Source organism: Prionailurus bengalensis, chromosome D4 (genome assembly GCF_016509475.1).
Source record: "Prionailurus bengalensis isolate Pbe53 chromosome D4, Fcat_Pben_1.1_paternal_pri, whole genome shotgun sequence".
NCBI classification, from domain to species: domain Eukaryota; kingdom Metazoa; phylum Chordata; class Mammalia; order Carnivora; family Felidae; genus Prionailurus; species Prionailurus bengalensis.
Genome location: NC_057359.1, coordinates 74,444,426 through 74,470,452, shown reverse-complemented (window position 1 = coordinate 74,470,452; position 26,027 = coordinate 74,444,426). Strand labels below are relative to the sequence as shown.

General features: G+C 56.4%; 1 protein-coding gene across 4 annotated transcripts in view; it reads right to left on the bottom strand.

The window, feature by feature from the left end:
* The window catches only part of COL27A1 (collagen type XXVII alpha 1 chain), a 140,573-nt gene that overhangs the window by 23,133 nt on the left and 91,413 nt on the right, over positions 1-26,027 (bottom strand). For 3 of the 4 annotated variants that reach the window (XM_043566323.1, XM_043566324.1, XM_043566325.1), the window contains 14 exons: positions 24,000-24,053; positions 18,593-18,646; positions 18,034-18,078; positions 17,906-17,950; positions 17,591-17,644; positions 16,466-16,519; positions 15,519-15,572; positions 14,189-14,242; positions 12,229-12,282; positions 7,943-8,050; positions 2,462-2,515; positions 2,224-2,331; positions 1,406-1,459; positions 807-860 (listed from right to left, as the gene is read on the bottom strand). In XM_043566323.1, coding sequence (XP_043422258.1) covers positions 807-860; positions 1,406-1,459; positions 2,224-2,331; positions 2,462-2,515; positions 7,943-8,050; positions 12,229-12,282; positions 14,189-14,242; positions 15,519-15,572; positions 16,466-16,519; positions 17,591-17,644; positions 17,906-17,950; positions 18,034-18,078; positions 18,593-18,646; positions 24,000-24,053 — 846 coding nt within the window. The remainder of the gene's footprint in view (positions 1-806; positions 861-1,405; positions 1,460-2,223; positions 2,332-2,461; positions 2,516-7,942; positions 8,051-12,228; positions 12,283-14,188; positions 14,243-15,518; positions 15,573-16,465; positions 16,520-17,590; positions 17,645-17,905; positions 17,951-18,033; positions 18,079-18,592; positions 18,647-23,999; positions 24,054-26,027) is intronic. The other variant, XM_043566326.1, reaches the window with a different exon arrangement.

Genomic DNA, 26,027 nt, shown 5'->3' with positions numbered 1-26,027 from the left:
CTCTTCTCCAAGCAGGAGGAAGGGGCCAGCTGGACAGCAAGCCAGGCCAGGGTGATTCACCAGGCAGCGGGATGTAGTTAGTGGGTAGCTGACTCGGCGAAAGAAAGGAGGGCTGGAGAGACAGGGGGGCAAGGAGACAGCGGCAGGCCGCCTGCTAAGAGGCATTCCAGCTGAGCCATCAGGGGAGGAGGGAGGCAAGAGCGGGGGACTCGGAGCTCAAAGGCCCGGGCCCGGGGCCATCTTGGTGCTGCCTTGGAATGTGACCTGGGACCAAGGCCTTGGCCCTCTGGCCCCATGTCCCCACCTGCACGGTGTGGCAGGGCAGAGCCATCAGCAAGCTTTCTTCTACCTATTCCTGTCTTCTACCGAGGCTGGAGCCAAGGAGTGGGAAACAGACATGCCCTCCCTCTGCCTCAGTGCTTCCTTCCTGGCTGTGAAAGGCTGGCTTTGCTCTCCGTCCTAAGCCCTCTGCTGGCTCTCACCGGGTGATCTCATTCCTAAGCAAGGCTTCAATCTTCACGCTCGCACAGATGATGGGATTGCAGTTCTGGTTGGTACCTGACTGGTGTCCGTTTCCCCTGCTTGACCGGAAGCCCCGGGGAAGGCAGGAGCTGTGTCTGGTTTTGTTCTGGTGCTGGGCACAGACCTGATACCCGGTACATCTGGGCTGAATGCAGGTCTAACGGCTCCCGGCCAGCCGTGGTACGAGCAGGGCTGAGCCGAACGTGAACCTCCGCGTGACCCCAACCACAGTGTCCCAGGGACTTACTAGAGGGAGCACCTGCTTCCCAGGACTGAGCACCCACCTTTTCGCCCTTTGGCCCAGGAGGTCCGAGGGGGCCCATGACGCCTTTGTGTCCCTGAAGGAAACAAGATGACAAGAGGTGAGAGCGCATGGGCGAGTGAGGACTTGAGAGGCACAGTGATGAAGGACAGGAACTCGGAAGTGAAGAATCTGGGCTGTAAGTTTGGGTCCCGGCTCTGCCCCACCTCGCTTGTGATTCGGAGCAAGCCCTGTGCCTCTCTGGGGCCTGGCCTCCCAGAGAAGCCATGTCGGCCCCCGGCACACCTCTAAGAGGGGTGCCAGCGCGGATGCAGATCTGGGTTAAGACCCTTCCCTTCCGCAGACAGCAGGTGTGACGCCCAGACAGGGAGCAAACGTGGCACCCGCCATGGGAAGGAAGGACTCAGTGAAGGCACTCGGAGGGGGACGGTGCTTCTGGCTGCCCACCCCTGCCCAGCCCACCAGTGGCCTCTGACCCCCACGCTGCTCTGTGGGCACAGGGACCTTCAGTGGCCCGAGGGCCACCCGCAGCAGGGAGGTGGTAGGGGCTGAGGCCGAGGCACTCCTGGGTCCCTGCCTGCAGGACAGAATTCCAGAAGGGGGTAGGTGAGATTTTCTTACATCATAACCAGCCAGTCCCGGTTCTCCTTGGGCCCCCATCCGTCCCGGAGCACCCTACGAGAGGTTACAGTTAAACCAATCATATTAAAGACAAAGATGATAAATATTCCAAACTCAGCCCTTCCTGATAACTACATTTCATTATTACCTACGCTCTCGCGTATTTCCGCCCACGGAGTCTGTGCAGTGGACAACACACAGTCCTGCATAGCTCCTCCCACGTGCCCATTCAGTGACATCATGGTGGCAGCATGCAATCAGCCAGGGTGGGAGCATTTGCACCGTGGACACTTTAAGTGTCACAAAACGGCTCAGCCGTTGATCAGTGCACACTGGCAGCTCCGAGATGCCGTCACCTGTCTGCCTCCCCCCTGCTTTCCCCCTCTACACCTGCCAGAGCCCCGGGGGCCCTCCTTCAGGGCAGGCCAGCGATAGACCGGGACACCCTCATAGTCCCCCAGGGATTCGTAGCACCTTCACCCTGATCCTCAGGGAACTATTTCCAGTGGGAAAACTCCTTCCTAAAAAACACTCACGAGGGGCTGGTCCCCTCTCCCTCTCCTAAAATGGGGCTTGTTAATCTGAGTCTGTGAAGGACTTCAGAAGACCCACCACCCCCTCAAACTGAAAGAGACACTTGGTGCTGTGGGTACTTTTGCAGGGAGAGAGGCTGCGGGTTCTGCAGGTTCCCAAAGGGATCCATGATTCAAAAGAAGCGGCCAGGACAAGGGGTCGAGCTGGCGATACCTCTCTTTCTGCCCTTGGCCCCCCTCTGCTCCGTGCCTCAGCCCACCCCACCCCACCCAGAGGGTTCTCACCGTTGGTCCCAGGCTGCCCCGGGACCCTTTAGGGCCTGGGGTGCCAGGGGGTCCGGGGTCTCCAGGGATGCCCATCTCACCCAGCTGTCCTTGGTAGCCCTTGGCACCCTGCAGTGGAAGGAGAGACAGGCTGTCACCAGGCCCCATAGGGAGGTGGAGAGAGACGAGAGAGACGTGGGGCAGGGCGAGGGGAAGAGGGACTGGGGAGGTCACGGCCCCAGGAAGCATGGCATGCCACCTTGGCTCCTGTCCGGCCCTTCTCGCCTTGCCTCCCTGGTTTTCCTTCAGGACCCTGAGGGGAGAAGGAGGGAAAGAAAAGGGTGAGAAATACGGAAGATTAGCGCACTATCTCTGAGGGCAGCCTGCTGGGTTCAAAACTCACCCGTGCTCAATGCCCCTGTGACCTTGAGTGTGACCTAACTTCCCGTGATGGGAGGCTTTGTCTGCAAAGTGGGGACAGGGGTCCTATGTGCCTCAGAGAGCTGAGAATTCAACCTGCTCTCACTCACCAGGTGCGTGGCCCATATAAGCGCGGGATAAATCCTCATTTCATGGCGGCTGCTAGGCGCCCAGGCTGTCCCAACGGGAACAGCTCTCTGCACTCCCTTTGCCACGCACTGTTCCAGCCTCCCAGCCACGCTGAGTCTTGGGCCCGCTCAAGGCCTCCTCCCACCTATGGTGACCTCTGGGCTTCCAGAAGGTGAAGGGACTTGCCCAGAACCCTGATTCAACTGTCGATCTGTCTGAGTTCACATCCAGGGCTCAGGGTACCCATTGATGACACGAGGCATCTCATCTCTAAGATGCTGCGGTTCACTTCTGACAATCCCTGGGGCCGTGTCCCACTGACAGGGTCTCCCTCCCTTGGGGGCTGGAGTTGGAGGGGATCGTCACAGTGGGGCATTGTGCGGGGAAGGTCAGCTGCCTTCCCCCGCTCTCCCACTGGGGTACCCAGGCCACTCCCTCCAACAGGCCGCTATGCCCCCTCCCCCACAGGGCATCCCATAATGCAGCTCTGCCTCGCCCTGCCCTGGTCAGGGCCACACATTTCAGCAAGGTGATTGAGTGCGTGTAAGTGTGCATGTGTGAATATAAGAGAGGGAGAGAAGAGAATCCCAACCCTGAGCCACACTGGTTTGGGATGTAGGGGGTGGGGCAGGCAGTGTTTCTGGTTTGGAAAGGACATCCTGACGGCCCACAGAAGACAGTTCTCTCAAGGCCCAAACCTCAAGGGGGGCTGGGAAAAAAAACACCTACGTTCTTGGCAAACACTAAAGAGCTAGTTTGATTCAATCTCTATGGCTGCATTAACAGAGGTGCTTGCTATAGGATGAGGGAGATGATGGTCCCACCTTGGAATAGGAGTAGGTACTGACTGTAATGGAGGAAGGGCAGGAAGACGGGATCTTAGAGGAACCAGGAAACACATGGGCTAACCCAGAGGGACTGGATTTCTGTCTGCAGATTTCTGCAGCTGCCCTGAGGCAGCAGCAACTGTGTTCTCTGGGGTGGTCAGTGGACAGAAGTTACAAGGAGGCTGGCTTTGATTTAGTACAAGGGAGAGATGTCTGCTCAAAAGACAAAACATGGCAAAAGTGTACTGGAGAAGATGTCCAGTCCCTAAAGGAAGTGCCGTTCAGCCCACTCTGGGGCCCTCAGGAAGGAGGGAATGGTGATCCTGGAAGGACAGACTGTCCTGTATTCTGGTGCTTAAAGCCTCATGCGACCCTGGACAACTCCCTTTCCTTCTGTGTGCCTCAGTTTCCCGACTTCTTTTTTTTTTAATGTTTATTTATTTTTGAGAGAGAGACAGAGCATGAGCGGGGTATGGGCAGAGAGAGAGAGGGAGACACAGAATCCAAAGCAGGTTCTAGGCTCTGAGCTGTCAGCACAGAGCCCGATGCGGGGCTCGAACTCACGGACCCGGAAATCATGACCTGAGCCGAAGTCGGACCCTTAACTGACTAGGCCGCCCAGACGTCCCTCAGTTTCCCCACTTCTAATATAAAGCTCTTGAACTAGCTTTTGCACTGTCTACTCTGGTGGCCCCTTGCCACACAGGGCTACTGAACACTTGAAATGTGGCTACCAGGACAGAGGAACCAAATTCTTAATTCAATTTAATTTTAATTGATTTAAAATTAAAGTTGACCATTCAGTTATTATAAAACTTGTAGGTATGTTTGGAATCACTTGGGGATATGAATCTACATTTTCAGCTGTATAGTTCATGGAATCTAAATACAGCTCAAGTATTTCTAATGAAAATCCAGCATCCTAACTGAGATGTGCTGTAAGAGTAAATTACACATCAGATTTCGTAGATTTAGTACAAAAAAAAAGAATGCAAAATGCCTTACTAATGATTTTTATATTGATTATATGTTGCAAATGTTACCATTTTAGATATATCGAGCTCAATAAAATAGACTATTAAAATTTATTTCACCCACTTCTTTTTACATTTTTAAAATGTGAGTTCTAAAAAATTTTAAATTACACATGTAGCTTGTCTTCTGTTTCTACCGGACGGCACTGTGTTAGCAACGTCAAGGTCTTTTGCTCCTCCAAAAATAAAATAGTAACAACCATCATGGCTTCAACCAGAGGCCAGGCGCTGTGTCCATATTCCGCATCATACCTCATCCAATTCTGGCCACAGGGTTGGGAGGAAGGGATTCTTTGTTCCATTTGAGAGCCAAAGGAATGGGCTCAGTGACATGAAGGTGTTTTCCACAGGCCACCTAGCCAGGTTGGAATGGAACACGGATCTTCAGTGTCTGGGGCACCGCTGTCCCAGGATGGTCATATTTGGGAAATTGTGAAATCATGGTACAGGGGCTGGTGGAATTTGTCAGCACACTGAGGTGATTGCTTTGGCTGATCTCTTGTCAGGAGGAGAAATGAGTCAGCACTGAAGAATTCAGCACAGGGCCAGGATGCCAGGAGTCTCCCCCAGGACAGGGCGGCCGGCCACTTGTTCTGACGGGCCCTCTCCAGCTGGGAGCATCCCTCAGGGTGTGGGAAATCCTGAGTAAGGGCTGGAGCAGCCAGTGGGGTGAGGCTGTGGGGCCAGAATGAAGACTTTTGCTGGGCCCCCATCCATGTAGATATATTTCTGGAAAGGCTCTGATGGCTCATAAAATTCTATTTTTAAATACTCCACTGTTTCCTGGCCAGAGTGGGAGATACTTGTCCCGCAGCCCTGATGCCAAAGAGACTCAAATACAAGCCTCTCACCACCTCCGTCACCCAGCACGCACTCAGTCTGGCCCCAGTGAACCTCTCTCCAGCTCCCGTATATGAAAATTGGTAGAGACAGCAAAATATGGACACGAACGCTGCTACCACCACCAGCACCACCACTGTCTGTCCCCGTCACTGTGGCCACTGTCACCGCCACTGCCACTGCTGCCACTGCCATCACCATCACCAAACGCCACCATCATCACCACCTCCACCATCATCCTCACCATCACCACCATCATCGTCACCATCATCCTCACCATCATCACCATCCTCACCATCTCCACCATTATCATTACCATCATCCTAACCATCTCCACCACCACCACCATCATCACCATCACCATCTCCACCATCATCACCATCTCCACCATCATCCTCACCATCATCACCATCCTCACCATCTCCACCACCACCACCACCACCATCACCATCTCCACTATCATCACCTCCACCATCACCACCATCTCCACCATCACCATCACCACCATCATAACCATCACCAGCATCACCATCATCACCATCTCCACCATCATCACCATCACCACCATCACCACCATCTCCACCATCACCACCTCCACCATCACCATCAATCATCCTTACCATCATCACCATCCTCACCATCTTCACCATCATCACCATCTCCACCATCATCACCACCATCACCACCATCATCACTTCCACCATCACCATCATCATTACCACCATCACCACCATCATCGTCACCATCATCCTCACCATCATCACCATCCTCACCATCTCCACCATTATCATTACCATCATCCTAACCATCTCCACCACCACCACCATCATCACCATCTCCACTATCATCACCTCCACCATCACCACCATCTCCACCATCACCATCACCACCATCATAACCATCACTACCATCACCATCATCACCATCTCCACCATCATCACCACCATCACCACCATTATCACTTCCACCATCACTATCATCATTACTACCATCACCATCACCACCATCATAACCACCACCACCATCATAACCATCACCACCATCACCATCATCACCACCTCCACCATCATCCTCACCATCACCACCATCATTGTCACCATCATCCTCACCATCATCACCATCCTCACCATCTCCACCATTATCATTACCATCATCCTAACCATCTCCACCACCACCACCATCATCACCATCACCATCTCCACCATCATCATCACCATCACCACCATCATCCTCACCATCATCACCATCTCCACCATCATCACCACCATCACCACCATCACCACCATCACCACCATCACCACCTCCACCATCACCATCATCACCACCATCATCCTTACCATCATCACCATCCTCACCATCTTCACCATCATCACCATCTCCACCATCATCATCACTACCATCATCCTAACCATCTCCATCATCTCCACCATCATCATCATTTCCACTACCATCACCAATCTCTACCACCATCACCACCGCCATCATCACCATCTCCCTCATCATCACCATCTCCACCATCATCACTATCACCATCATCCTAACCATCTACACCACCACCACCACCATCATCACTGTCACCATCTCCACCATCATCATGTCCACTACCATCACCACAATCTCTACCACCATCACCACCGCCATCATCATCACCATCTCCGCCATCATCACCATCACCACCATCACCAATACCATCACCACTGTGACCATCATCAATACCTGCACCCAACCATCAATATACTACCACTATCATGACCACAACCAGCAGCTTCCAATCATTTCCTCTTCCAAATTCTTAAAGATGATATTTATTTTCTGGCACATAATATAAAGCACTTTCTTTTCCAAAGTTTCATTGACTCTTTAAATAAGAAGGCCAAGGCTCGTAGAGAGGCAGCAGTGATCTGCCTAAGGTCACCCAGATAGCAGGTGCTCGAGCCAGAACTTAACCTTTGGACTCTAGACCCAGGGATATTTCTGCCACATGTCGCTGCCCATCCCACAAGCACGATACTCAGAAGTTTGCTAAGAAAGAGCCTCTGGAATGTTGGAGCCTGAAGTGATCTCAGCACGCATTCCTTCCAAATCCATACCAAGCACGTGACACAGAGAGGGTGATGGCAAGTGAAGAGTCACACAGCAAGCTCCTAGTGGAGAATCTTGGCTGATGCCCCTCCTGCTGAATCCTCCCTGCTAAATCCAGTGTGGCTGAATGTGGGACAAGGCCCGCAGGGCCGGACTTGTGGAGGGTATGGAAGCCAGACTGAAGAGTGTGAGGTGCCAGTCTGAGGGCTGGCCATGGGAGGGCTAGGCGAGGGAGGGACATGGTCAGCTTGGTTCTCTGGGAAGCTCCCAGGTGGAGGAAGGATACAGGGGAAGGCCTTCAAGGGACTGCTATCAAAAGGCCTCCCCTCCTGTCCAACTGCCTGAGCAGGCTCGAGTCGTGTCCCCTCCAGAAGCCCCAAGTGCTGGCATGCAGTCACACATACTCACCCGGACGCCAGTGATGCCAGGGGGCCCGGGGGGCCCATCCTCACCCTTCAGTCCCTCCTGACCCTTGTCACCACGTTCACCATCAGGCCCGGGGTCACCCCTGTCCCCCTAGGTTAAAGGGGAATGGGGAGGGGAGAGAGAGAGACAGAAGATATTAGTCACTAAGCCCAACAGAAGCGCTAAACCTCAGGGCTCCGTTTGGATGTCCACAGCCAAGAAGCCCTTGGAGTCCCCTGATTGTTCCTGGAGCCACCAAAAGGGTCAGGTGGCATGGCCTGGCTGGCACAGGGAATACTCCTGCCATGGTGCCTGGGCCAGTGAGGAGTCAGCCCAGAGGGAACACAGAACCCTGACCACTCCCGCCCCAAGGAGTTCACAGGAAGGGGGTGGCTTTGGGAGCCTCGACTATGTCTCCCCAACAGGGACACACTGGGAGGACAAGAGTCTTAAGACGCTGAAGGACATTTTTAAAAAGGAAAACAGCTCACCCAATCCTGACCCTCAGAACTAGCTCCATTTTTCTGAGTTGCATTTTCAGCACTTGCTTACACGAAAACAGTTTACAGTAACAATAATAAGGAACAGGTCACAGTTTCCATTGTTAGTCCTGGGCTCAGACTGTTGGGACAGCTGTAGCAAAGCCATGAGGCTACTTAGCAGTCCAGTCTATGCAGCTTTAAAGGCATAACCCAACTGCACTGCACGCTTCCATCTCCTTTGTTTTGTGTTTTTGCTGTCTGACTCTACCGTGAGCACCGTCTCCCATCGCTGACTGCTCGGCCCTCACTCTCGCCAGCTGCAGAGCACGGCCTGCGTCCAGGGGACGACAGTTAGCACTCGCACGGCACTTGCCCAGGATCTGTGCCAGGCCAGGGCCCCGTGGGCAGAGCAGGTGTGAGGGGTGCAGCACGGGCCGTGGCCACAGAGGAACAGGGTGGCGCCTGTCAGAAGGCCACCCCCATCACGGCTGGCAGGCCCGGTGGGGGCTCGTGGCCAGTCTGCAAGGGGCTGAGCTGGGACTGTGCAGAGAGACCGTGGGAAAGGGTATGAAGTTACGGACAGGAGGGTGGGGGAGCAGGCTGGGAGAAGGGGAGCATGTCTTGGCCAGCTCTGCTCTCCAGCACTACACTTCGCAGGGAACACTGATAAACTGGTGTGGGTCCGGGAGAAAGATCAGGGTGCAGAGGGCATGAAGCCAGAGACTGGGAACAGGTCTGCTGAGAGCGTATCCTTCAGGTTGGACCTACTGGGGTCCGGGGCCTGGGCTCTGGGCAGAGGAGGCTGGTACAGGGGCCTGTTGGGGAAATTTCTAGCCCAGCTGAGGCAGGGGGTACTTCCCAGTGGGGAGGAGTCCAGAGATGAATGGCATGGATAAGAGAGGGAGGCTCCAAGCTGAGGTGTGGGCCAGTGCAGAGCAGATCTGGGCACCAGGAGAGGGCTGGACAGGTTGGTTTCTGAGATCCCTGCCCACTGAGATTCTCAGGCTCCGAGGCAAGCCCGGCATAGAGACGGGGTGCTTCCCAGATGACTCCTGCAGACTCCAGCCCCAGGGCTCCCCTTCTGGCTTGTCATCTCTGGCCACCTGCTCTCCTAGCTCTCCGAGGCAGACAGCCTGTTCCAGGTGGCCAGGCTTGTTTACAGAGAGGGGCCTCAACCTGAGTCCTACAGGGGCTCTGGCTCCAGGGACTACCCAGACCCCCACATCCCAGGCTCCCACACAGCAGGGGTGGTGTCCTGGTGGACCCCCTACAGAATGGGTCTGGGGGGTCCTGGAGAATCCTAGAGTCCTAGGACATCCACCAATGCTCAGAAGAGCCTTACAAGATGTCTAACTCAACCTTTTTGATTTACACATGGGGAAACTGAGGCCCAGAGAGAGGAGACTTCCCATTAGCACATGTGAGTCAGTGGCAGAGCACGGGTGAGACCCTAGGGTTCTGGTTCTTTCCAATTCCAAGGTTCTCTGCGCAGTGGACAATACTTCCCTCCCCCCTGGGGTTATGTTGCTTAAGTTCAAATCTTGCTGCTACCTCTCAACAGCGGTGTGACAGGGGCAAGTTTCCTCATTTGTTAATTTTTTTTTTACCGTTTATTCATTTTTGATAGAGAGAGACATAGTGCGAGCAGGGGAGGGCCAGAGAGAGAGGGAGACACAGAATCGGAAGCAGGCTCCAGGCTCCCAGCTGTCGGCCCAGAGCCTCATGCAGGGTTTGAACCCATGAACCGTGAGATCATGACCCAGTCTGAATTCGGACGCTCAACCAGCTGAGCCACCCAGGCGCCCCAAGTTTCCTCACTTGTAAAATAAGCAACAAAGGGTCACTATGAGGATTGGAAGAGCTAATCCACGTGAGTAGCTTAGCAAGGTGTCTGGTGCGTGCATGCTGGATAAAGGTTAGCTGTACTAGGAGGCATCACCACCACCATCTGATGGTCAGCAAACTCAAAAGATATAATCAGCGTAAAAGCGCTCTATATAAACTATTGAGTGCTGTGTGTGTCCGAGAGGTTAGTTTCACCACGAAGGTGATTCTTAGACAAACACCATAAAGACACCAGATGGTCTCCTGGGATTCGTGTGAGGACCAGGGAAGATACTGTGCATCTGAGCAACTACTCGGGCCCAAGGTCTACGGTAGAACTGGCTTTGAAAGGGAGTGAAAGAGGAAGAAGCCAGGACCAGGAGCCGAGATAAGAGCAGAAAAGACTGTGTGAGGCACCCACCCCTCCAAGCCCCCACTGTCCTCCCACCTCAGCAAGATCCCAAGGAGAAGAAAGGTGGCTGTCCAGAAGTGGGAGAGGCCCACGCATTGTGCCTCAGTTTCCTCATCTGTCAAGTGGGTGGGTGACGAATCTAGCCCCCAGGGTACCTGGGAGGACTGAATGGGTTCACTCATGTAAAGGCGTCAAGGCAGTTGGTGCAAGCGCATGGTGAGTACACAGAGCATCTCAGCCAGAATGTTCCTCAGTGTCCCTGCAGTTCAAGCGGACATTTGGCAAAGGGTGTGGAGGGGCTCTCAGGTGGCTCCGGGTCTCCCCGGCCAGGACCTGGCTGTATCCTAGGATGCAGCCTCGTTGGAGACGAGAGAAGGCTGCCGGATGGCAGACAGGGGGCGCTCTCAGCCTTGCAAGAAAAACCAGAGGCAGAAGCAGAGCCAGCCAGGGGCCACATCATCGTCATCGAGGTTTCCTGGTAGATGGGGAGGCCCGGGACCCAGGGCAATTACGGGGACAGGGCAGTGGGAGTGGAGGTCTGGAGATGGGCTGCTTATGCGAGGTCACATGAGAGTAAATGGCTGACAAAGGGCAGCCTGGGATGTAGCACTTGGGACCCTGGGCTGGGGAGCTGAGTCACAGTGTGACAGATCAGCCCTGGGAAAAGCCCACCTCCTATGCCAGGGCAGGGCCAGGGCTGGCAGCCAGGGACAGGCCTGGGCTAGAGGTGGCGCTGGTAAGTCAGAGAGTGGTGCCAGCCTGCCCCGGGGTTCAGGGGAGCCCTGGCACCTCCTGAAAGTGCCAGCCTCTGTGGCTGACAGAGGAATCTCCAGGATGCAGCGGGGCAGAGTTAGGCCTATACGCTTTAGTGCCAGTGAACCCTGGGTTTGAGTTTTGGATTCTCCACTCAGCCACAGACTCTGGATGAGTGTGCCTCTGCCTCCTTCTGAGCCTCAGTCTCTTCATCTTTAGATTGGGCGCATGGTGCAAAGAGGTAGCTGAGGCTTGGGTCTTGGCTGTGCGTCCTTGGGCAAGTTGCTTAACCTCTCTGACCCTCAGTTTCCTCATTTAAAGACAGAACTGATCCCGGACCATTAACTGAGGTGTGACACGACACGAAGGGCTTAGTATAGTACCTGATACATATGTGACTAGTCTGCCATAAATAGTGGCTTACAGGTCATGGGTGGCGATTCTGATTTTCCTGATCTTTTAGGATGTTTGGAAGATCCCAGATATCAAAGCTGCTGGCCCTGGGCCGGGCACGGAGCAGGTGCTCAGGTACTACCCTTAACCAAGAGAAGCTGTTGTTTTGAGGAGAAGGGCAGCAGCGAGCAGCGGAAGGTGGGGAGGGTTCCTAGGCCCCCGTCCAAGCGGGGCAGGAGGCTGCCGCGGTGCTGGACAGCGCTGCCTTCAATAGGAGCCAGAGGTCTGCTCTCAGAGCTTTATGGGAACACAGTGCTTCTGAGAGAAAACTTAGGTCTGGGATGGGAGGGTAGTGGGGGCAGAGGTAGAAGGCACTTCCAGAACACCTCCCCCCTCCCCAGACCCTACAGCAGAAGGACACTTACCTTCAGCCCATCGGGCCCTGCAGGGCCACCGTCACCCTCAAGGCCCGGCTCTCCCTGCAAAGGGTGGTGGGGAAAGATGAGGAGACATTACTGGGGAGGGGGCCCCATGTGCTTTTACTTCCTCTCCCTCCCTGGGGCAGGACCCCAACCCTGTCTCCGGGCAGTAGGGCCCTGGCATGTCTGGCACAGAGCAGGTGCCCGGTAAACGGTGGCTGAATCAGTGAGCGAGCAGGGGGGTTGAGGCACCCTCTTCAGAAAGGAGGAGCAGCCCCCAAGCCACGGCCTGCTCTATCTGCAGGGTTGGTCAGGTGGGGGCGACAGGAGATCCTGAGTTGCAGTGTCCAAGTTGGCTGGCCGGACTGGGAGGCGGTGCTTGCCCAGGGCTTCGAGAAAGGCTTCGATGCCACACGGACCTCAGTCCCCCAACTAGGCGTCCCATTCACCGCCAGCGTGACCACGAGCAAACTACCTAGCCCCCCATGGGCACCTGTCTTCTCCCCTGAAAATTGGGCTGATACCCCTTCCTTTAAGGGCTCCTGTAAGGCACAGTATAAGCACCCCACAGACGGCAGCCACTAGGTACGTTATTTCTGGAACTGGAGCGAGCTCTCACGGAACTCCTCGGTGGAATCCCATTTCTCAGATGAGGACAGCGAGGCCAAACTTAGGACTTTTTTTCTTTTTTTCTTTTTGCCAGCAAGTCTGGGAAGGATACCAAGCCCCGGAATCCCCATCTGGCCCTCGGCTAGATTCTCTGCTTGCAGTCCCAGCTCCAGAGATGCCCCTGGACTTTTCAGTTCTCCAAACGGCCGTCACAGGGTCTCTCTTTGCTTTCAGAGCTCATAGCCGCTCAGCACCTTCTGAGGAGCCTCAGAAGTCGTCAGATGCAGGGACGGCAAAGGCGTGACAGGAGCGCAGACTGATGGATTCACCAGGATGTGGCCCCATGAGGACAAGGCCTCCGGTCACTCACTGCTCTGTTCCCAGTGCTCTGAGAGATGTGCCTGGCACGCAGTGGGCCTCAAGTAAGTGCTCGTCACTCTCTTCCCTACTGCGCCTACGTGGAGCCTCGGGATCCTTCTCAACATGGCACTCCCAGAAAACTGCACTGATCAGTCTTCATTGACACACAAGTGCTGCCATCTCACGGCTTCAGGCTCCACACTCATCGTCTCTCGCCCCGAGGTCTTTCTCGCTCTTTCTATGTCCTAACTCAATTTGTGGAGCCTCTGTTAACGCAGGGCAGGGGGGAGCAAGAGGCAATGGAAAAAACGGGAAAGGTGAGAAATGAGGGGGGGCGTGGGCTGGGCCTGGTGTCCCCACGAACTGAGGCCCACACTAACTCCCCCTCCCTGCCAGACTCCACATTCTGCAGCCATCAGGTGCTAGAGGATGCCTGCTTTGTACCCCTCCCGGTACCCCAGGCCACATTCAGGCAGAGACCTTGTAAACTGGGCACAGAGCATAGAGAGGTAGACAGAGAGGCATCCCAATGCTTCACAGAGAAAGAAAAGCTTTGTGGGTTTCTTCCAGAAACGGGGAAGATCACCTTCCATGGAACAGTTTTCAGGGATGAAAAACAGGTGTTTTTCAGTAAAAGTGCTTGCAGGTGAGTAAGTTTGGGGGCCCTGGATGAATCCAAAAGGAACCAGTTTCTTGGCTGCAGGCCTTCTCAGAGCCTTGAAAATGCTACTGCTGATACGTAAGAGGGAACACGGAGCATGCAGTGAGTCTCAGATGCTTTGACTGCTTTGACCGCTTTGACCACAGAACCCTTTTCTTCGAAGAGTGCCTCTACAGGGTGGAAATGGTGGCCCACCAAGAGAGATAGCTGGGATGAGGCTGAAGGGATTCAGGGTCTCCTTCTCCCTGAGGCTTGGGGAGGTTGAGTGAAGCCCTTCCCCCCACCCAAGCGCCCCTCAGGTGGCTTTCCAGGGAGAATGAATTTGCTTCGACTTACCCGCTGCCCAATGAGGCCCTGCTCCCCAGGGGTGCCCAGAGGCCCAAGGTCACCCTAGGAGAAGGCAAACACAAGTCCATGGGGGTGGGTGGGGCCAGTCCCAGCCCTGACTTCACCCTCCAGTTCTCACCAGCTCGGATTTGGGTGGGGAGCTGGGGAAGCACCTTCTTCCAAGGACCAAAGCGAAATTGTAAAATGCCAACCAGAACCTCCGCTCCACGGTCCCCTGGCCACGTCAGGACAGCCACGGCCACCACCACCATCGGGCTCACGTGGACACGGCACTGTTCTAACTGCCTTTTTATTTCCCATGTGATCCCTCACCGCGACCCTGCCTGGAAAAGACCCTGTCTTCTTTTCTAGAGGAAGACACTGCAGACCGTGGGGTGACAGAACTAGCCCGAGCCCATGAGGCTAATAAGTGACAGATTCAGGATCCAAACCTGGATAGTTAGGCTCCAGGGAGGATCGGATGCAGGGACGGTAACTCTGTGGCTGCCCACCTTCTTTGCTCCCCTGAGAGCCTTGGAGAGAAACCCAAAGGAGGAAGAGGCCCTACATGAGCCAGAATAATGTCCCCCGCCCCCCAGAAGATGACCGTGTGGGGATGTGCGCACTAGTCTCCCTCCGTGCTGATGCCCGAAGGGCCCAAGGAGGAGGGGCTCTGAGCCCCCAGCCCTGCCCCCACCAGAAGGATCCCATTTCTGTCTGTTTTATATATGGGGTGGTTTTCTGCATTGTTCGCGCAAAGGATTCTAGAACTCAGTCAACAACCAAAGTCCCAACCCTGGTCCAACTCCCTCCGAATGGCAGGGAGGCTCAGGCATGGACAGGGAAGGGGTGTCCGCCTCTAGTCCCACAGACCCTCGCGGGCTCCCCCAGGCCCTGCCTAACAAGGCCCTCAGGCTGTCAGCATCACTCATCAGCCCCGGGGCCTGCGTAGGGAGCTGCATCCTCTCCCACAGCAGAGAGGGGAGAGGGCCCTCCCCAGAGCCCAGGTATCAATGGGCGCCTGTTTCCCGGCAGGTAATGAGGGGCACGGGTGCTGAGATACAGATAGTATCGTGGGAGGCCAGGAGGTGCGGCTGCCCCAGCGTGGGGCAGGTGCCAGAGAAAACACCACCGGGCAGGGGGCAGGGGGCAGGGGCAGGGGCTCCCGGCCAGCTGGGCCCTCCACTGTGGCCATAGCCAGGACCCGCTCCCTGGCCAGGAGCACAGAGAACTCATTATCCCGGCACAAGAAAGGCCCGTTTCTCTTCCGTGGGGAGGACGTGGCCGCCAGCTGGGCGCTGGTTTCAACAAGTCACTTTTCTCTTTCATCCTGCCTTACCTTCATCCCGGCTTCCCCAGGAAGGCCCGGCTCTCCTACTGCACCGGGAGGCCCCTGCAAAAAAATGCCATTGGTCCCTCCTACAGCAAGGGCTGGCCTCTGATTGTAAGGGAGGAGATAACTTAAGCAGGCCCAGAGAGGGCAAGGAACGTGCCTGAGGTCACGCAGCATGAGACACAGAGTTGGGAGCAGGCTGCAGCCTTCTCGGAGCTGGGAGCTGGGATCATAGCGAGGGTGGTGGTTGGGCCCAGGGTGCTGAGCCTCGGGGCTCCCCTGAGGCTGCTGGAGCCCTCTCCTTCCCCACGAGTGTGGTTTACCACATTAGGAGCCCCTTGGCAAGCACAGGGAGGAAAATTTCAGGATTCACATAACAACAGGGGAAGAAGCCAATAAAGGCTGTGTTCAGGGCTGACTGATCCCAGTCCTTCCCTCCAAAGCTGGGCCGGGATGACTAAGGTGGGGAGGGGTCTGAGTTACCATCATGGGCATGGCCACCGCCCTGCATAACCCATTGCCGTGGTTCAGTTTTCTCTGGATAAGGCAGAGGTGTCTGAGGCCCCATGGGAGCCCCCTGCTGCATGGCCTCAAGAGGGCTCTCTCTGCAGTCAAACCTCAGTGCCGAGGTGAAGTCCCAGCAGGGGTGGGGTGCGACATCGTTGTTTTCCCTGGTGCCACAGAAGAGGCACTGCCAACCCCCGTGAGGGCCCCGGGACCCCTGCAGGCCAGGCACACAGCAGCCCCTGGGACAGGGAGCCCAGCCCCTCCCCTTATGCCTAAGGCGGATCTGCCCTTCCTGCCAGGGTGCCTAACCTTCACTTTCTGTGGGACACAGGACATGACCATCTCCCTCCCAGGCCAGGCCGGGGACCCCCTGAGGAGAAGGGCTTCGAGGGGCTAATGTCTCCCCAGCAACGTCCTGGGACAAACAAGGGGCCCTGAGCACTCACCTGAGGTCCCATCTCTCCAGGAGGGCCAAGTGGTCCCTGGGGTCCCTGAGGGCCCTGGAAGACAGACAGACACACAACAGTTTCGAGACGGCAGCCTGGGCCCTCTGGAGGGGCGGATGAGGGAGAGGATCCATAGAATCTGGGACTCTGCGGCCCACGCCCCCCATAGCCTGTGTCTGCAGCTCCCCACTCCCCATTGGTCTCCTGCCACCCCTCTATCACCTGCACTCTCTCCTGTTCCTCCCCCTCAAATTCAGAGGGCCCTCCCCTACTCAGAAACCTTCCAGCTCTCCAAGCAGAATTGCTCACTCCATTCCCTCTGCCTGGACACCTCCCACCTGGGCCCCACCTCTAGAAACCCCCACCCTGCTCCTGCTCAATTCAGTGTTCAAAATGGCGTCTCTTGGGCCTCAAGATGTGGGACTGTAGCATGGCTCTGGGGGGCAGAAGCCTCCCGTGCTCCCCCTGCCCCAGGCAGGGAACCCTCCTCCTGCGCCTCTCGAGACCATCCTCTCCTGTCCCTCCCCAGCAGTACAATTCCACTGCCTCCTCGTGGGGCACCCTGACACTTGGGCTGTTCTCCAAACCCATCCTTCCAGGAAGACCTCCTAAAGGGTCACCTCGGTTTCAAATCACCCACTGTCTCCTGTGGCCCTTGGGAGCAAGAGCAAGCTCTCCCCACGGGCTTGAAGCGACCGGCCCCTGTGACCCCTGTCTCCCCAATGTCCGATGTCCAGACCCTACAGTTCCATCCTTCCCCACTTGGTGACCTCAAGTCCTCTGTTCCCTCAGCTTTAGTCTGTGCTGAGCACTCTGTACACGTTACCGGTTCATTTTCACAACAGGATGGCAAGGTAAGGACAATGTATTCCCATTTCACTTGCAAGAAAACTAGGCTGGAGGACAAGAGTGCTTAGACTCAAGCCCAGAGCTCCTGAGCTCCCTGGCCAGCGCTCACTCTCTCTACCCTCCGAGGCCTGTCCCATCAGGGTAGCAGGGCCCTGGTACTGTCTCCCTCCAGCCTCCTTCTTATATGACCACATCCCACACTCCCAGAGGTGGCCCATCTGAGACCAGCCTGCCGGGAGGCAAAGAGGCAAAAGAGGGGGGCAAGAGGGCACTTACCGGTTCTCCTGGGAGGCCCTTGGTGCCCGGAGGGCCTGAGGGACCCGGGATGCCCTGCAGAGAGGGACAGAGGTGACTTAGTCCCTTCGCGGCTGTAAGCCTTCACCACGTGTGATGGTCCGACCCCTACCCTCCACCAAGTGACAGATGGGGACACTGAGTCTCAGGGGAAAGAGGCAGGCTGGAGGGTCGTCCGTGTAGAGACAGCGGGCAGCTAGAGCCTGTGGGGTTTCCACAGCAGGATGGGAATTTGGCTGACGTGGCTATAATCTCCCAGCAAAGCCCCACGGAATTTCCAGAACTGGTGTCACTTACCGGGAAGCCTCGCACTCCCGAGTGCCCTCGCTCACCGGCCGCACCCTGGAAACGCATTTGGGGTCATTAGAGGCACAGATCACAAAGCAGGGAACGGGGAGGGGGCTGGCGGCCTTGGCCTGACGTACCTGTTGCCCAGGCTGGCCCGGTCTGCCCTGAGGTCCTGAAGGGCCCTGCCGAAAAAGAGTGTGAAGGTGGGACAGGGTGCTGGGGAGTACTCTTCGCGGACACAGGACCCACACCCCATGGCAGATGGAAGGAACCAGTGTAATCATCCACCCCTCTCTCCACCATCCAGGTGGGAAACTGAGGCCCGGTAAGGGGAGTGGCTCGCCATAGTCACCAGCTGCTCTGGAGAACCAGGGAGACTTTGCTCCTGCTGGGAGTAGAAGCATCTCGACTCTTGGGGGCCCTAGAGGGGGCCAGGGAACCCCGGGGAAGGCGCCAGAAGGTCCCTCCTTTCCTCCTCACTCCCTCAATCCCCCGGCTCCCTCTCATTCACCGCTCTCTCTCCGTCGCCCCCCTGCTCAGACTCCAGGGCCAGGAGGAGCAGCCGTGAGCTCTCAGCCTCTCTCGGACTCCCTGCTGCCCACAGCGGCCTCATGCCAAGGAAGCTGTGAGCCTTGGTTCCGGAATTCCTGACCCAGCGTGGGAGGCATGAGCAAGGGCAGGCCACGGGGTTGGTACCTTGAGGCCCCTGGACCCCTGCTCCCCGGCTGGTCCATCTGGTCCTCGGGGGCCCTGGAATAGGAAAAAAGGACTAGCATGGTGGACAGCAGGGGTCTCCCTCGGGCCGGGAACCAGGAGGGCAGGGCTGCCCAGAGCCTTGGGCCTTTCCCGGCACCAGCCTGGGGCTCCCTTCTCCTCCCACTGCCCGCACATCCCGAGCCTGAGGCTGGCCATCCGGGTGCGGTGTGCCGAGATGGCTCCACCTGGAGGGACTCTGCTAGAGGCCCTATCATTCTGGAATAGAGCCGGTGCTGCACAAATGACCCTGTTTAAAGAGACCTCGGAGGTCAGCCAGCCAACGCATTTCATAGTTGTGGAGGCTAAGGGCAGAGCCTAGCCACGCGTGGCTCAGTCCCTCCAGTTGGGCCTTCAGGTTCGGCTGTTGCATGCACTTCCCAGGGCACATGTGAGGCAGAAGCAGGTGTGTGGTCCGCAATCCGTGGGGGCGAACCGAACCCTCAGGGAGGGTCTGAGTCTGCATGAGGCTGGGTGTCTGCAGCAGCCTCCTCCAGCCCGACGTGCAAGTCAATCCAGCCCTGCTCACAGAGGAAGAGCCGACATGTGGAGGGGGCAGGAGCGGGGCAGGGGTCAGGCCGCTGTTCCCTGGAGCCCCAGACAGGAATCTCATTCCTTCGAAAGCTAGGAAACCGCCTGGGGCGGGTGGAATGTGCTCCCTGCCCCCACTGCACAGATGTGAATACTGAGGCCCAGTCAAGGGCCGTGATTTGTCTCAGGTCCCTTAGCCCATCAGCAAGTGTATCTCCTCCAGGGTTCTACCTACTGGCCCATGTGACCCCCTTACAGGAACTCCCACAGAGACACAGATGGGATCTAGAAAAGGCCCCCATAGAGAACAGTGCGGTGTTTGTCCTGCAGAGGATCAGAGAGGTCATGCTGGGGAGACAAAGAGGGTCCTGTGCAGGAGGCTGGCCCACCCCGGACTGGGAGTGTGGGGGCCAGCCACAAAAGGAGGTGAGGGAACGTGTCTGGCTGGAGGGGGGGGATGAGAGATTGAAAATAGGACAGGAAGAAAGCATTTAAAAATTGAACAAGGAAATTTGGTTTTGTTTTTTTAAACATTTTATTTTTAAGTAACTACACCCGACATGGGGCTCAAACTCACAACCCTGAGATCAAGAGTTGTGTGCTCTACTGACTGAGCCTGTCAGGCACCCCAGAAATGTTCAATTAACAATTGAGCCAAAGAAAGCAACAATTCCTCTTATCAGCTACCTGGGGCTTCCAATGCATCATCTCCACACCAACGGCCTTAAATAGAGCCTCATGGGGGTGCCTGGGGGGCTCAGTCAGTTAAGCGTCCGACTTCAGCTCAGGTCATGATCTCACAGTTTGTGGGTTCGCGCCCCACGTCAGGCTCTGTGCTGACAGCTCAGCGCCTGGAGCCTGCTTCGGATTCGGCGCCTCCCTCTCTCACTCTGCCCCTCCCCTGTTCGTACTCTGCCTCTCTCTCAAAATTAAACATTAAAAAAACATAAATAGTGCCTCACAAACTGAATAAACCCAGGACAGGGGACGACGCCGAGCCTCAGTTATCTTGTCTCGGAAATGAGGCTGAGAATCTCTCCTTTAAGGTGGGAGATAACCCCCGCCCCCCCCGGCCTCTCATAAGTGCTCAGGAACAGCTGGATCTGCCAGAGGAGGTGGCAGGTTCCCCGAGGACAGGGACACAGAGGAGTGGCTTGGCAGATCTGGCCTCAATCCCTTTCTCAGAGTAGGCAGCTTCGAGCACGCTACGAGAGCCAGCTGAGAGCTTTTGGAGACCCAGTACTGCACATGATTAGAGGCTGCGGTTGCTGGTTCTGGTTCTGTTGCTGGACTGCTGTGTGGCCCTGGGTAAGCCCCTTCCCCTCTCTGGGCCTCTGTCTCAGATGGACCCTATCAGGCCGTGTGTCAGGCTTTCCGCCCCTGATTCGCCCGGTGGAGATAGAGACACATTGAAGGGGGGACATCCCGAGCCACAGGAGCTGGGACAGAGGCTCAGCTGCTGGCTGGGCATCAGGGCCCTCCTGAGGGCTGGCTTCTGGCCCCTGGCCTCTGTCTCTAGCCGAGGCACAGACCTCCCTGGAAAGAGACAGCTCTGGGAGTGCAGTGGAGGCCCAGAGGTGTTGATGGCTTGGTCTGAATCACACAGCACCCTATTTGTCCTTGGAATCAAGGCCTTTCGGAGAGAACGGTTTTGAGATCTGCAATAATGGTAGTGAAACAGTGGTGGTGGCGAGGATACTCACAACTCTCATCCTCGTTTTGCAGTGAGGAAACGGCCTATGGTCACGCTGCTGGTAAGCGGAGAAGCCAGACTCTGAACCTAACTCCGCCAGAGGCCCATTTCTTTCCACCACTCCCTGTCATTGCTTCTCTGTGTGGGAGTGCGCTCCGCATCATGGGGGTGTGCAGGTCAGGACCTACAGGAGCCGTGAAGGCCCGAGCAGGATGCTGGAGAAGACAATGTCTAAATTCCCTGTTACCTGGGAGATGGCGATGCCTTGGGAGCCCCCAGGGAGCTCGGGGAGAAGCTGGTGCTGCCTGGAGGGAGGAGGGGGCCCAGCCACCCCCACCCCCACCCCGGCCCCCTAGGGCAGGGAGAAGAGCAGGATGGGCACACACTCTAGCTCTTGCTCTGGGCCACGCTGTAGCTCATCCTGTGTCCCGAGGGCCCCCCAGTCCTGCTCGCTCCTTCTCCAAGTGAACACAGGCCAGCCAGCGCTGCTGGAGGCAGGCCTGGGTTTTCCATCAGAACCACATGTCTGTCCTCTTGTAGCCACTCTCCAGGAGGAAGCTTGCAGTCAGAGCCGAGGCTGCCCTTCGGGCAGTCCGGGGCAGAAAATCTGGCCAATTACAGCTCTTGTGACAAAGGGATGGACAGCCAGAAGGGAACGAACAGGCGCCCAGCGCCTCCCGACCGCTGCCCTATCGGGTGCTCACCGCGCGCAAGGCGCCTGCAAAGGGATTTAACCCCAGGGCCCTCTGGAGAGGTTAGTTCTGTTTTGTTCACCCATTTTGCAGAGGAAAGCTAGAGGCCCAGAGAGGAGTCAGTTGCCCAGGGTCAAAGAGGGAGAGCCAAGATTCAAGGAGTCTAAGCCCCATTCATGGGAGCAGAGTCTAATGTCTGGCACTTGAACCTCAGAATCCTCACGACTCCCTCAAAGTGGGTGGTGGAGGGAGACTGTGGAATCCCCCAGGTAACGAACAGGGATTTTAGACATCGTCTTTTCCAGCACCCTGTCCCAGAGCAGACCCCGACCTCCACATCCCCCTGTGATGGGGAGTTCACTCCCACACTGATAAAGAGTGACTGGCGGCTGTGGGAAAAATGGGCATCCAGCTGATGTGCGTTCATACTCCGGGTCCTTACAACTTCCTCCTCATGTCACCCACCAAGGCCTGAGGTTCCAGAACTGATAACTGGGAAGGCTGGGACTTGCCCCTGTCTGACCCCGAGCCCCCGAGGCCTGTGGACCCAGACCCTGTCAGCAGTTCTACCAAGAGCCAAGGGCCTGAGGGCCCATCTCGTCCCCTCCCGCACATGGGCAGAGACGCAGGCAGGGCCTTCTACGTTCCCCATGGCACATATGGGGAAACCGAGGCTCGGAGGGTGGCCAGGTCTTGCTAAGGTCACTCGGCAAGCCAGTGGCTTTGTGGAGGCCTGTCCAGAATTGAGCTCTTCTGCAGGCACAGTATGCGTCTCTCTAGGATCCCCCCCCCCCCCCCATCCTTCAGTTACCCCTCTGTGAAGTGGCCAAAGGTGGACCATGAGGCCAGGGACTCAAGGGGCTGTTCCCACAGGTTTTGCATTCCTGCCAAACCCAGCAGGGGGGAGGAGCTCATGTTCCCGATGCTTCCCTCCCAGCCCTGGAGACTTTTGATGTGGTTTGGAGCCTGGGTTTCCTCAAGCAGGAGATACATTCTTCAAGCCACTGCTGGGAAGGGGAGGTAAAGCCAGCGGGGGGAAGCTGTGAGTTGAGGACCTTGAACCCTCCAGCTAATCTGGCTTTCTGGGGCAGGGGGTGACATGCTCAGGGTCAAGGTGGAACTGGCTGCCAGCAGGCCTGGGTCCACTTGCAGAGACCCAGGACATGGCACTGGGAGGGGCCCTGCTGGGCCAGAGGAATGCCTCTTAATCCCCCCTCTCCCTGGCTGACTGTTCAGGCCATCTGGTTTGGGGGAAAATTTAAAACCACTTGAAATTCAGCCAAGAGGAGACTGATCACAGATCCCCCGTATGGAGCTTGGATATCAGGCCTCGGCTGCCGGCTCTACCTGTGCCTTGGCGTTTCCCTCCTACAAGGCTGCCTGGCCCAGCACCCGGACACCAGTTGGGGGCAGAAAACCACTGCATCAGCCCTCCCTGCATGACTGAAAATGAGACTACGTTCAGTATGCCAAAGAGCCAGGTTCCCTGGGTCCCCATCCCAGCTCTGCCACTTTCTAACTGTGCGACCTGAGACGAGGGACTTAACCCCTCTGTGCCTCAGTTTCCTCGTCTATAAAACAGAAATAAGAATAGCACCTTCTTTATAGAGTAGTGTTGAAGATTAAATGAGTGAAACATGTGACAGACAGTACCTGACACACAGTAAGTACTAGTGATTATTACCTCGGGCCACTGTGCTCAGGCCAGCCCTTGCTTAAAATCCCCTGTGGCTCCCCACTGCCCTTGGAAAGCAGCCCGCAGCCTTCGCTGTGCTGTTCGCAGGCTTGGCACCTGCTAATTCTTCGTCTCATCCCTCTCGCCTGCCCCTCTGCTGAACCACTGGAGACCCCGAAGCATGCCACACCTTCTCTCACCTTAGGGCGGTCCATTGCCCAGAACCTGGCATCAGCTCAGCTGTCTTCCTCTCCCGAAGCCTTCTCTGAAACCCTTTCCAGGCTCCCAAGCTGCCTGTGCATCATCACCATCAATGTGCCAATGACCCTGCGCTATGTGCCAATGACCCTATACAATCTCTTTGACCTACGGGATTGAGCCACACGAGAGCAGGCAGGGGTCATGCCTGTCCCATTCTTTGCAGTGTCTACAGACCCTTCAACAGTGGCCGGCACATAGTCGGTGCTAAATAAATGGCGGTTGAATGACCAACTAAATGAATGGATGGACAAACACAGGTACCACAGAGCTGGCCTGTACCCACTGGATGGCGAGGCCTGGAGCTCAGAAATGGGCTGGAAGAGATGGCTGGAAAGGGGGTCCCAGGCCAACACTCAGGCCCAGGATGAGCCTGGAACCCCGTGTGATGCCTGGAAACCACCAATCTCAGGGCTGGGCAGGGGGCAAGGACCAGGAGGGAGCCTCTCTGTCAGGTGGCCCCTGCCAGCATCAGCCCCCCGGGGACTGGGCCCTACTTACCCGGCGTCCCTTTGCTCCCCTCATGCCTGGTGGACCTCGAGATCCTGGAGGACCCTGTGGGGAGGAGAAAGAGTTTGGAGAAGCCCCCTTTCCGGTAGCAAGGGGGCGAGAGGGAAGGCTAGGAGCATGGGGGTGAAGCCTGGCTGCAGCCTCCAGATAGGCAGTGCTTGGGAGCGGCCCCTGGGCAGGCCCAGTGCCTCTGCACAGAAGGATGCAGCCCAGTGGGAAAAGCTGTCCCACTGGGAGAAGTGGCCCACAAGCCGTAACCCTGAGTATGAGTCAATGCCCTAGGCTTGATGAGGTTGGGTGGGGGGGAGGGGAGGGGGCTTAACCTTTCCTGGGAGTCCTGGAGTAAGAAGAAGCCTCCCTGGATGGATGAGCCATTTTCTCCTGTATCTCAAAATCGACAACCAGAAGCTACCATGCCATGCCTGACCAAAGTTTTCCTCAAATGCCCATTCCCCCTTTTCTCTCTCCATCAGCAAGGAGACTATGGCAGCCCTGTGATCTGTCCCCCGCCCTGACCCCGACTATCAGCTGCAAGCTTTGACCAGGGCAGAAAGAGCCCTGGGGTAAGGACGGGGGTAAGAACCAGACCGTAGCCCTGGGGTGAGGGAGGGGGAGGCAGGGAGAAGGGGACAGGGCCTGGCCCGGGGAAGCCGCCGCCGGTTATCTGGTTTGATGCAGGAATGACGAGAGATGCAAGGGAGAGACAGGGAGGGAGGGAAGGAAAACACAGAGTTGCCTTTGTTCTCCAGCACCTGGCACAGCGCAGACCCATGACAGGAACGTGGGGACCTGCTGAAGGACCCACCAACAATCTAACAACAGGCGAGGACAGAGGGTGGAAGGAAGCAGGAAGGAGGAGGAGGAGGCTGCCTCATTGCCTCATTTCTCCCCGGGGTTCCGGCCCGGGCCGCACACACCAAGCAGCGCCTTCACGCACAGCAGGCCAGCCGGACCCCTCCACGAGCCTCCCAGCTCAGCAGCGAGCCTCAGACGGGGCGTGCTCCTTCCACAAGGAAGAGGCGGCTTCGGCCCCCTGCAAGTACCAGGGAGAGGCCCAGCTCCATTTGGGGCCTCAGGAAAAAGTTGCTGTTCCCGTTCGTCCCTCCGCACGGCCTTGAGGGGTACAGACCCTCCATCAGCTGCTGCCGAAGGGCTGATGTGAGGGGCTGGGTCCCAACTTGCCCCTTGTCAGCAGAGCAAGCGGGGTGAGGACCCAGGCTTGGCCCAATAAGAAAGCAGATCTGACTCCGGGATGGCTGGAGATGGGAAGATTGGGTGAGGACGAGCCATTTTACAGCAGGATCTTGGACCGCAGCAGGCATGCAATGCGTCACTGGGAAATTTCAGGAGCCAAGTCTTGACTCTGAAGCAGTAGAATAGAGGACTTAAAGGAGCAGACCGCTCCACCAGAGAGCCAGGTTCAAATCCCAGCCCTGCCACTTCCTAATCCTGTGACCTTGGCAAGTGATTTCCACCTTTTGGGCCTCTGTTTCATCATCTATAAATGGGGATAAGAAGAATCCCTAGCTCCCGGAGTTGCTGGGAAGACAAAACGACATGGGAAGTCCCAGCAAAGGGTAGCTATCGGCTCTCTCGGTCGGGGGGGGTGGGGGCAGTAACTCGAGGTTCTGGAACCTGTCCCCAGTCCCCCACATAATGAAGGTCCTGATCTGGGCTGACCTCGATGGGCTGTAGGAGGACATGGGTATTAATGTGATTGGAAAAGTGGGGAAATACTCATCAGATGTGAACGGTATCATCAGAAATGTCACCTTAACAGTAAGTCTTACTAATAATCGTGGTAATCACCGTATCTAATAAATAGTAATTCTTATTACTACCAGTCATTATGCACTTAGTATATGCAGATCATTTGCTGAGCATTACAGCATGCACTGTTACCACTTCTTTCTCATAACAACCTCATCATGAAGGTAGTACGATGTTGGCTTACGGACGGGGAAACTGAGGCACAGAGAAGCCGTGACTATTGCCAACAATCACACAGCTAGAAAGTGG